Source organism: Schistocerca serialis, chromosome 6 (assembly GCF_023864345.2).
Source record: "Schistocerca serialis cubense isolate TAMUIC-IGC-003099 chromosome 6, iqSchSeri2.2, whole genome shotgun sequence".
NCBI classification, from domain to species: domain Eukaryota; kingdom Metazoa; phylum Arthropoda; class Insecta; order Orthoptera; family Acrididae; genus Schistocerca; species Schistocerca serialis.
The window spans coordinates 338,336,170-338,350,687 of record NC_064643.1 but is presented as its reverse complement, the minus strand read 5'-3'; the positions used below and the strand labels follow the sequence as shown (position 1 = coordinate 338,350,687).

Here is a 14,518-nt window from a genome sequence, read left to right as displayed (position 1 = left end):
CAGCATGTGAGTCTGACTACATGTGTACTTCACACGTGATGGAGCTCCTCCACGTTTCATTGTCAATTTTCATAGGGTCCTAAGTAATAGGTTCCGTGATAGGTGGAGTGGTAGAGGTGCACCAATTCCTTGACCTTCACACTCTCTGGACCTAAACCCACTAGAATTTTATTTGTGGAGGCATTTCATGGCTCTTGTGTACAGAACACCAGTATAATACGTACAAGGTCTTTGTGCCCGTATTGTGGAAGGCTGTGAAACAATACGCTAGTATCCAGGGTTACATCACTGCATCAGGGATAGAATGTGACAACGGGTCGAAACATTTATCCTTGCTAACGGAGGGCATTTTGAACATTTCATTTAGGAACGTGTTTCATACTGCACTAATACGTTCTTTGGGTCTAGTGAAACAGGGGATACAACCCGTCGGCTTTGACCAATGACGTCAGAATTGGCCAGAGAGCATTTATTCCACAGATGAAAGAGCTGACAAGAGTGTTCAGAAACAGAGGAATACGAGAGACGAAAAGTATAGTTGACATATACAGGGTGTTACAAAAAGGTACGGCCAAATTTTCAGGAAACATTCCTCACACACAAATAAAGAAAAGATGTTATGCGGACGTGTCCGGAAACGCTTAATTTCCATGTTAGAGCTCATTTTAGTTTCGTTCTTTTTACGGATCAGGCTTCATTCCAACTTGATCAAATTGTAAATTTTCACAATCAACATATGTGGGCTGACGAGAATCCGCACGCAGTTGTGCAATCACGTCATCAACACAGATTTTCTGTGAACGTTTGGGCAGGTATTGTTGGTGATGTCTTGCTTGGGCCCCATGTTCTTCCACCAACGCACAATGGAGCACGTTATCATGATTCCATACGGGATACTCTACCTGTGCTGCTAGAACATGTGCCTTTACAAGTACGACACAACATGTGGTTCATGCACGATGGAGCTCCTGCACATTTCAGTCGAAGTGTTCGTACGCTTCTCATCAACAGGTTAGGTGACCGATGGATTGGTAGAGGCGGACCAATTCCATGGCCTCCACGCTCTCCTGACCTCAACCCTCTTGACTTTCATTTATGGGGGTATTTGAAAGCTCTTGTCTACGCAACCCCGGTACCAAATGTAGAGACTCCTCGTGCTCGTATTGTGGACGGCTGTGATACAATACCCCATTCTCCAGGGCTGCATCGGCGCATCAGGGATTCCATGCGACGGAGGGTGGATGCATGTATCCTCGCTAACGGAGGACATTTTGAACATTTCCTGTAACAAAGTGTTTGAAGTCACGCTGGTACGTTCTGTTGCTGTGTGTTTCCATTCCATGATTAATGTGATTTGAAGAGAAGCAATAAAATGAGCTCTAACATGGAAAGTAAGCATTTCCGGACATATGTCCACATAACATATTTTCTTTCTTTGTGTGTGAGGAATGTTTCCTGAAAGTTTGGCCGTACCTTTTTGTAACACCCTGTATATAGGCCAGTAGTATTTTTACGTTAAGGATATCGCGTGTTTGCATCGTATTATTTCTCTGGAAACTGAAAGGGAAAAAATGGATGAAAAATATTGGTAACATAGAATACATCACGTCACATATATGTGAGTTGTATCTCGAACCTCATTCGAACTGTATTGCTTAAGTGCAGTTCGGGATACAAGTTTGGAACACGTCGATTTCTTCGTTTTCACTGGCATTAGTGTCCTGTTGTTCAGTTGAACTATATATCCCCTGCTTCACTAAATCCTAAATGAAGCACGAGATACAAATTTTACATGTTTATTTCGCCTCCACTTTCACTAACAGTCTGTTCTTACGTAGATATTAGTACTACCGATGGCAGAACGAGCTACGTACATAATATTTGTATCCCATACTTCCGTTGACCTCCATATTTGTATACTGCTAACGCAAACGTGGAAATGGACGTACGTTACATTTGCAAATTGTATCTCAGTTGAACTACGCGAAGAGGCAATAGGACGACACATATACAATTTGTATCCCGTACTTCACTATGGGGTACAGTTTTTTTTCGCCTTCGATGCTAATAGTATCCCATTCTGTACTTGAGCTATACACAACATTTGTATCCTGCTCTCCGGTTGACATATGTTGGTAAATCTCATCAATGTTGCATGTGTCGTTCTTTCCGAATACGTAGTGTCAGTGTAAAGGTCAACTGAAGGATCGGATACAAATTTCAGTTATGTCGGCCGTTTCGCCTTCAATATTGCTAGTACAGATCCGAAAAAATCGTACTGATACTAATGCTGGGAAACGAAAGAAGAATGACAGCTGCGAAATTTCTGTTACGTACTGGACTACACGAAAACATATGTTTTGGTGTAATACAACAATGAAATACGTCAAAATAGTCAAATGCAGCAAAAGAAGAAAATGGAAAAGTGAACTTACCAGACGGGAACCTCCTAAAAGAACAGAAGCTCGCCTAGAAAGACATCAACAATAATCACATACGGCGACGATATACACTTGTGAGGCGCATATCTTCGGCGCACTCACGACATCGAACATACTCAGCAATGAGACCACACACTTGGAAAAAACAAATCGTGGCCAACATGTCTTCGCCCATAGCCTATCGTAAATCATCAACGTTCATCAGAACAGATAAATCCATACCTACAAACGAAATTGAGACACTAAAAGTTGTTCTAAAATAAGAAACTAATAGTCTAGATTACCTCAGTATCATAAAGAATGTTATTAAGTGCCGAATGAGTAAAGAAACACACACGAGAAATGCACACGAAGAATATTTTCAGCAATATGTAGCGATCTCTTTTAAAATCACATTCAATTATTTTAATGTACAGTTATAGCGCTTATCCTGAACACAGAACTGTTTTATTATCTATGGCTCGAAGTGAAGACATTACTATCTATGAGTAATGTATGACGTCATTGGTCAAAGCCGACGGGTTGTATCCCCTGCTTCACCAGACCCCGTTCTTTTCCTGTGTCTTTCCCAGGGTTAATGTGTTGCAGAGTTGTGGAAACTGAGCACCAAAATGGCCTACAACAGCACTGTTTCCACAAGAAATTTTAAAACACGAATAACACAAATAGAGTACATATACTAATGACTATTCTACCACCAGCGTGCAATTTTTATTCTTACCCATGTGAAATCACAAGTACGTTCTGCTACCATTGATAAAGCTTTTCCATACCCATATCCATGGGACATATTTTCTTCCTCTACATGTGAGGGAAGTTTTATGGAAGTTTGGCCATATCATTTTCTTATAAGCTGCATAAATCGTTTCGCCTCCAGCAGTTTGCACTTAGCAGGTGAAAGCTTACAAAAGTGACAGAAATGTCTGAAGATGATCACCTGATTTCTCGGGAAAAAATCGAAATGAACATTGACAAAAAGAGTTGCTTGTGACGTTCAGTGCGGCCCTTGTATCATTATGTATACACTACTGGCCATTAAAATTGCGTCACCACGAAGATGACGTGCTACAGACGCGAAATTTACCTGACAGGAAGAAGATGCTGTGATATGCAATTGATTAGCTTTTCAGAGCATTCACACAAGGTTGGCGCCGGTGGCAACACCTACAACGTGCTGACATGAGGAAAGTTTCCAACCGATTTCTCATACACAAACAGCAGTTGACCGGCGGTGCCTGGTGAAACGTTGTTGTGATGCCTCGTGTAAGGAGCAGAAGTAGGTACCATCATGTTCCCGACTTTGATAAAGGTCGGATTGTAGCCTATCGCGATTGCGGTTTATCGTATCGCGACATTGCGGCTCGTGTTGGTCGAGAGCCAATGACTGTTAGCAGAATAAGGAATCGGTGGGTTCAGGAGGGTAATACGGAACGCCGTGCTGGATCCCAACGGCCTCGTATCACTAGCAGTCGAGATGATGGGCATCTTATCCGCATGGCTATAACGGATCGTGCAGCCACGTCTCGATCCCAGAGTCAACAGATGGGGAAGTTTGCAAGACAACAACCATCTGCACGAACAGTTCGACGACGTTTGCAGCAGCATGGACTATCAGCTAGGAGACCATGGCTGCGGTTACCCTTGACGCTGCATCACAGACAGGAGCGCCTGTGATGGTGTACTCAATGACGTACCTGGTTCCACGAATGGCAAAATATCATTTTTTTCCGGATGAATCCAGGTTCTGTTTACAGCATCAAGATGGTTGCATCCGTGTTTGACGACATCGCAGTGAATGCTTATTGGAAGCGTGTATTCGTCATCGCCATACTGGCGTATCACCCGGTGTGGTGGTATGGGGTGCCATTGGTTACACTTCTCGGTCACCTCTTGTTCGCACTGACAGCACTTTGAACAGTGGACATTACATTTCAGATGTGTTATGACCCGGGGCTCTATCGTTCATTCGATCCCTGCAAAACCCTACATTTCAGCAGGATAATGCACAACCGCATGTTACAGGTCCCGTACGGGCCTTTCTGGATAGAGAAAATGTTCGACTGCTGCCCTGACCAGCACATTCTCCAGATCTCTCACCAATTGAAAACGTCTGGTCAATGGTGGCCGAGCAACTGGCTCGTCACAATACGCCAGTGACTACTCTTGATGAACTGTGGTATCGTGTTGAAGCTGCATGGGCAGCTGTACCTGTACACGCCATCCAAGCTCTGTTTGACTCAATGCCCAGGTTTATCAAGGCCAGAGGTGGTTGTTCACGGTACTGATTTCTCAGGATCTATGCACCCAGATTGGTGAAAATTTAATCACATGTCCGTTCTAGTATAATATATTTGTCCAATGAATACTCGTTTATCATCTGCATTTCTTCTTGGTGTAGCAATTTTAATGGTGGTGGTGGTTAGTGTTTAACGTCCCGTCGACAACGAGGTCATTAGAGACGGAGCGCAAGCTCGGGTTAGGGAAGGATTGGGAAGGAAATCGGCCGTGCCCTTTCAAAGGAACCATCTCGGCATTCGCCTGAAACGATTTAGGGAAATCACGGAAAACCTAAATCAGGATGGCCGGAGACGGGATTGAACCGTCGCCCTCCCGAATGCGAGTCCAGTGTGCAATTTTAATGGCCAGTAGTGTATATGTAAGTGCAGCCCAGAATGGGAATAAAGTGTAAGATAGTCACGGAGTTGATCAGGATGCTGAGAGTGTAGTAAGGTATAGTGAGGGGATACTGACCAAGCCTGTTCATGCCATGGCTGAAGTGTCCCCTATAGTCGGCGGCGACAAGCACGTCTGCCTGGACGCAGGCCTTGTCTGTGCAGGTACCCACAGCCTTCAAACAGTCCACGATGAACCGGTGTACTTCCGCCACCGGCACGACGAGACCTTTCCCCGACGACTTCGCAGAGGCTACTGATGACAGCCAGCGTCGCGTCACCATAGCCATCGCTACCTGCGGGCCTGCCAACCCTGTAGGCACAATATCACCAACCTCTGCGTCATCGCCTGCTCTCAGCACAACAAGGGAGTGGTGTATTGAATAACTGTATAACAACTTGTAGCCACTAAAGGTTCAGTAGCCGTTCAATTGCATGATGTTCTACATATCATGGGATCTATTTGCAGTTTTACAATCTGAATAATTTCTACAGTATCTCTATTGTTACAACTTCATGAATTCGTTTCTCAAATATGCATTACTGTTTCAATACTTTCCATAGGCATTTCTTCAGGTATGCCCTGGAAAGTGTGTTGGGATCCCTGCTGTTCATGTTGCATACTAATGAGCTGGCAAATAATATGAACAGCATCTTCAGACAGTAGATAGAACAGTTATCTGTAATGGAGTTCTATGTGAAAAAATCAGCACAAATAATCTGTCAGATTTAGAAGTGGTGCAGAGATTGGCAACTTCTTAAAATGTATGCACATAGCCCCGCAGGATTAGCCGAGCAGTCTAGGGCGCTGCAGTCATGGACTGTGCGGCTGGTCCCAGCGGAGGTTCGAGTCCTCCCTCGGGCATGGATGTGTGTGTTTGTCCTTAGGATAATTTAGGTTAACTTTTGTGTAAGCTTAGGGGCTGATGACCTTAGCAATTAAGTCCCATAAGATTTCACACACATTTGAACATTTTTGTGTATGCACATACAGAACTGTATTCACACAAAACTAAGAGAAGTGGCATACTATGATTGAAACATTAATGAGTCACCTCTGGAATCAGACAGCTCATACAAATACTTGGGTTTAACAATTTACAGGGATAAGAAACAGAACGCTCACGTAGGTTTGGTTACATGTAAAGCAGATGGTGAATTTCCGTTCATTGGAAGTATACTGAGAAAATGCAGTCAGTCTACGAAGGAGACCGCTTAAAAATCATTTGTGCGGCTCCCCTTAGAATAAAAAACTAAGAAGCTAAACTCCTTCCGAACAGGCCATGAAGGCCCAAAGGTACCGACCGGCTGCCGTGTCATCCTCAGTCCACAGGCGTCACTGGATGCGGATATGGAGGGGCATGTGGTCAGCACACCGCTCTCCCAGCCGTATGTCAGTTTCCGAGACCGGAGCCGCTACTTCTCAATCAAGTAGCTCCTCAGTTTGCCTCACAAGGGCTCAGTGCACCCCGCTTGCGCTCGGCAGACCAGATGGTCACCCATCCAAGTGCTAGCCCAGCCCGACAGCGCTTAACTTCGGAGATCTGACGGGAATCGGTGTTACCACTGCGGCAAGATCGTTAGCGTCCCCTTAGAATATTGCTCTATAGTGTAAAATCCATACCAAATAGCACTATCAGGAGAAATTGAACGTGTACAAAGATGGGCAGAACAAGTGGTGCCAGGTTTGTCAAACTTACAGGACAATTATCCTGTGAAAGTCCAGTTACTTTTAAGAACCAGTATTAACTGAATAATTTAATGTTCTTCAGCTCTCTACCTATTGCTCCTAAGGAACAGCAAAGACTATACTGATTACAGTGTACACGGAAGTATTTATTCAGTCATTCTACCCTGGTACAATGTTAGGCACGTTCCGCGAGGCCAGCGGTTTGCAGAGTATGGATGCAGATGTAGTGTTGCTTAATGGTTTTTAAAGAGATAATATGAAATAACATTCCTGCTACAAGTTCCTGGCAGATTAAAACTGTGTGCCGAACCCAGACTCGAACTCGGGATCTTAGCCTTCCGTGGGCAAGTGCTCTACTAACTGAGCTACCCAAGCACGACAAACGAGCCCTCCTCACAGTTATAACTCTGCCTGTACCCCATTTTGCCCGCGAAAGGCAAAGGTCCCGATTTCGAGTCTCTGGCCAGCACAAAGTTTTAATCTGCCAGAAAGTTTCATATCAGAGCACACTCCGCTGCAGAGTGAAAATTTCGTTCTTTCCTGCTACTTTTCAAATCTAACTGACTCAAATAACAGGCTAAAATTAGAGAGCGCTCTAAGAATGAAGCATAGTGACGTAATCAGTTACCTACCAGACTGTCTCGATGACTGCTTTCAAAGCACATAGAGTGTCAATGAAAGCACTTTGAAATACTTATAAAATTACTAATTTTCGTATGTGTTTTTTTGTGATTTTCAGAGTGCATATTTTGCTTTGATATGCAGTTTTTTATTATTCTTGGATTTCTTTTGATCTCATAGAATTCAAAGTGCTACTCAGTTATCACTTTGCTTTCTGGTTAATACCTTGCCCTGAATGGGATCGTTAACATTTGTTAATCAAAACTCAGCAATTATTACAGTATTTTCTTCTGTAGTTTTTTCTTTTCTTTTCTCTCATTAATACCACCTACGTAAATGTGAAATTATGTATAACATTTTGCACATGCATCTTTTTCTATCATATGAGTGCTACGCGCAGAGGATTTAATATCTGGATAAACTCGAGGAGCAGGGAGATGGCACCTGAAGGGCTGTGTGTCTTAGGAGGATAAGTAGTGGAATTTGTTGTCTTGTTTGGTTGCAGGAAGCATGACAGGTAAGAATAGTTTATATATAGGATGATAAGATTTAACTATCGATTTCGAAGAAGGGGTAAACAAAGCGAAGACTATAGGAGGTCGAGTGCTAATGTTTAAAAAGAAAAATGGTTCAGTTAATTAATGCTACAGAGCATATATAGAAACTGTTACACATATTTGGAAGAAGAACACCACGATGTACAACGCCCTTTGTATAAATAGTGCTAAGATAGCTTTTTCGTTCAAACATAAACTAGGGCGCGATTTTACACGACTGGAATTCGTATCAGAGTGATTTTTTAACATCAACTGCTTCCAAACATTCTGCTGTTCAATGTTCTACATATATTTGATTTCCATAAACTGCTACTATACGGCGATCTAGCACCTATTGGCATCATCAAAGTCATTGGCATATCAACGATGATTCCGTGAAATTCATGGACGAAAAAACGCCGTACTGGGTACAGCTACAAAGGAGACAGAGACTGCAGTGCCAGTCGACCTTTCGTATTTTGATCACGTAGGAGAAGATTCCATTCATACATCTTTGGTCACCGAAAAATATTGACATGAAGAGCGACGTGAAGAAAATAAACTTTGGCATGTGCAACTCAGAATATGGTTGGCAGTTCTATTGCTAGTTAATATTTCATTAGACATTATCAATCTGTACACTTAATGAAACAACACAAATCAACAAAAAAAAAAAAAAAAACTTTGGAGACACGTTCAGTTGAGGAGAGCGGAAGCAGATCAATTTATCTCACTACGCAGACTTACCTTATCAGACAGTTCTTTTATTTTCGATAACCAACACTACAGACAAGACAAAGGCCTTGCAGGCACCAAACATATTCGTTGACAAAACTGGAAATGACTTGTACACCAATCATACGCAATCGAACGATAAAAAACAGTATTACGCATCTGAAGGTATGTTGACGACACTGTTGTTCTGTTCAATGTAACAAAACAAGAAAAATGTACATTGTGTTCTCAGTTCAACAAATTACAACCCAACTCACTATCGAACATGAGGAGAACAACAAAATAAATTTTCGACGCTTAGAAATTGGGTAAGCAAAAACAGTGCACACCTTCAACGTTTTCAGAAAACCTACAACTGCAGATAAAATGAGCCATAACAATTCCTGTCATCACAGAAGCACCAAAGAATCGTATTTTAGATCTTGTATCAACAGAATATACAAATATCTGCAGTCACGCCAATGTTAAATCAGAACTGGCAACACTAAAGACTACGTAACAATGGATATAATCCAACACTTGTCGACAAAATATCTTCCAAAACAAACAAGTCGAATAAAAGTAAATTAAAGGACGTAATTACATTTTATCGAACACATAACAAAGAGGAGGACAACTGCGTTGTCTTACGTATCAACGGAAAATATCAGATAAAATTCGGTACGCCCTGCGAAAAACAAACCTAAAAACTTGGTTTAAGTCACAGAACACAATAAAGTCACAAATACGCCATTCACTGGAACAACACACAAAATGTTCTCGTACTGGAGTTTATAAAATAAAATGTAAAGAATGCGAAAAATTGTACACCAAACAAGGAGAAATTTTAAATAGCAATTCTGGGAACACTTCAGTAATAGTGGAAATGAATCTTCAGCGTTCAGGACACATCTGACAGAACAAAATCAATAAATCATAGACACAGAACAGCGCTTCTGAATTATGCACACAGCTAAAAATGGCAAATACTGAACATTCTTGAGGACCTAGAAATCTTTACTCACATGAAAGAAGATCCGAATAATACTACAAACGAAAAAATCGACCTAAGAAACAATAATTATCGAAAATCTCACAAACATCTCAGTGCTCAGACAAAATATCCTCCTAAACAAAACATAACAGAATTTACACTAATTATATTTTAGGCACTTTACTTTTATATTAATTATATTTTACATAATGTATTATTAATAAACGAAACAACACATTGAATGTAAATGAAAAGATTGCTCACAGCAACTTACCTCCATGCCTAAATCACAAAAAGCAAAATGCATGAACAGATATCTTTGACATATTTGACGACATCGCTGGTTTTGTACAGCACACTGCCACAGTCTAATACATGTGTGTTAGAAAAACACTACTGTGGCGCTGCCTCATCTATAACTATGGAAGTTACCATAGAGGAGAAATAATTTTGCTCCCTAACACTATGTAGCTCGCAGGAACCAATCAAAAATTTTTGGTATCTAACATCAGCAAAAACACTTATCTACGAAGGCGCAAAAATAAATTACACCTAAATACTGGACATGCGAAACCACAACTAGAAACACTTCGCAAATCCCATAGCTGATGACCATAGTGTGTAGAATTGTACTGTATCTGTTCTGTAGGACCGCTGACGAGAGGCACGTAACCCGGTGCTGGTCAACACCATCTAGAGACAAGGCAGGACAACCAGACTACCATATCGTGACGTCACAGCCAATTAACATAAAACAGCCAACACAAAAAGAATTGTGTGGTTCGTAAAGCTAGGGATTTTTGAGTTGATACTTGAATGAGGTCAGTTAACAGAGAAAACACGTATTCACTGATGCGACAAAAGTCAACTGGATACGTCCTGATATCGCGTCGGATCTCCTTTTGCTCGGTGTAGTATAGGAACTCTATATGGCACGGATTCAAGTCGCTGGAAGCTCCTGCAGCAATACTCAAAATGGTTCAAATGGCTCTGAGCACTACGGGACTTAACTTCTGAGGTCATCAGTCCCCTAGAACTTAGAACTACTTAAACCTAACTAACCTAAGAACATCGCACACATCCATGCCCGAAGCAGGATTCGGACCTGCGACCGTAACGGTCGCGCGGTTCCAGACTGTAGCCCCTAGAACCGCTCGGCCACCCCGGCCAGCTGCAGCAATACTGAGCCATGCTGCCACTATAGCCGTCCATAATTGCTAAAGTATTGTCGGTGCAGGATTTTCTGCATGAAATGACCTCTCGATTATGTCCCATAAATGATTTACGGCATTCATGTAGGGCGATCTGAGAGGTCAAATAATTTGCTCGAGTTGTCCAGAATGTTCTTCAAACCAGCCACGAACAATTGTGGCCTGGTGATATGTTGGGCTCATGAAGTCCATGAGTGGCTGCAAATGGTCTCCAAGTTGCTGAACATAGCAATTTCCAGTCAATGATCGGTTCACTTGGACCAGACGGACCAATCCATTCCATGTAAACAGAGCCCGCACCATTATGAAGCCACCACCAGCTTGCACAGTGTTTTGAGACAACCTGTATCCATGGTTTCATGGAGTCTGCACCACACTCGAAGCCTACTGTCACCCCGTACCAACTGGAATCGGAAATCATCTGACCAGGCCACGGTTTTCCAGTCGTCTAGGATCCAACCGATATTTCACAAGCCCAAGAGAGCCGCTGCAGCCGATGTCATACCGTTAGCAAAGGCATCTGCGCAGGTCCGCTGCTGCCACAGCTCATAGCCAAATTTCCTCGCAATGACCTAACAGATATGTTCGTCCCACACTGATTTCTGCTGTTAATTCACGCAGAGAGGCTTGTCTGTTAGCACTTACAACTTTATGTAAATGCCGCTGCTGGCGGTCGTTAAGTGAAGGTCGTCGATCACTGCACTGTCCGTGGTGAGAGATAATGCCTTAAATTTGGCATTCTCAGCAAACTCTTGGCGCTGTGGATCTCGAAATAATGAATTCCCTAGCGTTTTTCGAAATGGAATGTCCTACACATCTAGCTCCAATTACAAGTCCCTGTTCAAAGCCTACTACTGCCATCTGTATATGTGCATATCGCTGTCCAATGACTTTTGTCACATCAATGAATACACTACTGGCCATTAAAATTGCTACTCCAAGAAGAAATGCAGATGATAAACGGTATGCATTGGCCAAATATATTATACTAGAACTGGCATTTTGACGCACTTCGGGTGCATAGATCCTGAGAAATCAGCACCCAGAACAACCCCCCATTGGCCGTAATAACGGCCTTTGTACGCCTGGGCATTGAGTCAAACAGAGCTTGGATGGAGTGTACAGGTACAGCTGCCCATGCAGCTTCAACACGATACAACAGTTCATCAAGAGTAGTGACTGGCGTATTGTGTCGAGCCAGTTGCTCGGCCACCATTGAGCAGACGTTTTCAGTTGGTGAGAGATCTGGAGAATGCGCTGGCCAGGGCAGCAGTCGAACATTTTCTGTATCCAGAAAGGCCCGTACAGGACCTGCAACATGCGATCGTGCATTATCCTGCTGAAATGTAGGGTTTCGCAGGGATCGAATGAAGGGTAGAGCCACGGGTCGTAACACATCTGAAATGTAGCTTCCACTGCTCAAAGTGCCGTCTGTGCGAACAAGAGGTGACCGAGACAAGTAACCAATGGCACCCTATACCATCACGCCGGGTGATAGGCCAGTATGGCGATGACGAGTACTAGCTTCCAATGTGCATTCACTGCGATATCGCCAAACATGGCTGCGACCACCATGATGATATAAACAGAACCTAGGTTCATCAGAAAAAATGCCGTTTTGCCATTCGCGCACCCAGGTTCGTCGATGAGTACACCATCACAGGCGCTCCTGTCTGTGATGCAGTGTCAAGGGTAACCGCAGCCATGGTCTCCGAGCTGATAGTCCATGCTGCTGCTAACTACTTCGAACTGTTCGTGCAGATGGTTGTTGTCTTGCAAACTTCCCCATCTGTTGACTCAGGAATCGAGACGTGGCTGCACGATCCGTTACAGCCATGCGGATAAGATGCCTGTCATCGCGACTGCTAGTGATACGAGCCCGTTGGGATCCAGCACAGCTTTCCATATTACCCTCCTGAACCCACCGATTCCATATTCTGCTAACAGTCATTGGATCTCGATCAACGCGAGCAGCAATTTCGCGATACGATACACCGCAATCGTGATAGGCTACAATCCGACCTTTATCAAAGTCGGAAACGTGATAGTACGCATTTCGTCTCCTTACACGATACATCACAACAACGTTTCACCAGGCAACGCCGGTCAACTGCTGTTTGTGTATGAGAAATGGATTGGAAACTTTCCTAATGTCAGCATGTTGTAGGTGTCGCCATCGGCGCCAAACTTGTGTGAATGCTCTGAAAAGCTAATCATTTGCATATCACAGCATCTTCTTCCTGTCGGCTAAATTTCGTGTCAGTAGCACGTCATCTTCGTGGTGTAGCAGTTTTAATGGCCAGTAGTGTAGTATGCAAGTATTTTTAACCCCTTTAGCTGTGGAATTGTAACACCGACTTTTCTTTATTTCATTTAAAATTAAAATTAATACATTTTTCTAGCCTTCAGAAGCAGCCATTAAACACGATTTCAGTGGCAAAGCATGTCTGGAACTTGACCAAATAGTAACAAGATAACAGTGACACATTACTTCATTACACCCAGTAAGATCCAAAATAAATCCAACTGCGATTTAATATGGGCAAAGAGTAACCAGGGTTGATGCATTTAGATCACTAATCGGACGTTTCTGTTGAGCATCAGATTCAGATACATGAGTCACAGAGTCATTCACAGATTACGAAGTTCCTAGAGAAAAAAAAAAGCTTCTCTCAAATAATTAGCTCGCATTCAGGGAACTAGTGTGAAACTCTGCTTCCTTTATTCATGGAGATAACAAACGCAGATGAACAGGTAGATTCTTTCTATTTAACTGAAAGGCCTTCGACTCTGTACCACATGGTCGGCTATGCAGCGAACAATGCTTGACAAAGCGTTATCCAACAGCAAATCGTTTTTCCTTCTAGTGTCCACTGCATGAATGTTGCCGTTTTTTCTGAATGAGTTAATTCTGTCAACAACAGATCCCACGATGGAATGTGTGCACAGAGATGGCAGAGTTAGAATTCAGAAGTGTCTTAACAACTGCCCGAACTGACAGTCTGACCTATGTTTGTGGACCAAGAAACTTCTTGGTGAGCACACAGAGCTGCCCAAAATGCAGAATGTTTCAGAACTACTTTTACAATCTTTGGGGACAGGTCCCTTACACCAAAACAAAAAAAAGATTGTATAATCATATGCCGAAAATTCATTCTCGAGTTAGTTAAGAAAATTTACAAATTAGGGTTTGGAGCTCATTAGCACGTAAACTCATAATAAATGCTCGAAATGCCCCATTCTTGCTTCTAAACTCGAAAGCATTCATCAGTTCATGGATTGTCACACCCTTTCAAATACTGCCTGATGGCTTCAAAGGGATTTGCGGCCTTCCACGACACGTCGATGAAGAGTTTCTGCATCCAGATAGTCTGCTGCATAGACAAGTTTTTAAGGTGCCCCCAGAGATGATAATCCAAAAAGTACTGAGGGATCATGCAAGCCACAGAACTGATTATTCTCGATCTGTCCATCTGCCAAGGTAGATACTCGCCAGTGTATCTCGAACACTGAGACTGAAATGTGCAGGATCTCTATCATGCATAAACCACACGTCTCTTCTTAGTTGCAGGAGATATATTCTAGTATGTCTTGAAGGGTGTTTTGAATGAAGTCGTCGTAGATAGCAGCAGTAAGACA

General features: G+C 42.8%; 1 protein-coding gene across 1 annotated transcript in view; it reads right to left on the bottom strand.

Moving 5' to 3' along the window:
• LOC126484859 (uncharacterized oxidoreductase YjmC-like) overlaps positions 1-5,397 on the bottom strand; it is a 219,710-nt gene extending 214,313 nt beyond the window's left edge. The window contains exon 1 of the mRNA XM_050108455.1: positions 5,193-5,397. Coding sequence (XP_049964412.1) covers positions 5,193-5,397 — 205 coding nt within the window. The remainder of the gene's footprint in view (positions 1-5,192) is intronic.
• Between the last annotated feature and the right edge of the window lie 9,121 nt (positions 5,398-14,518).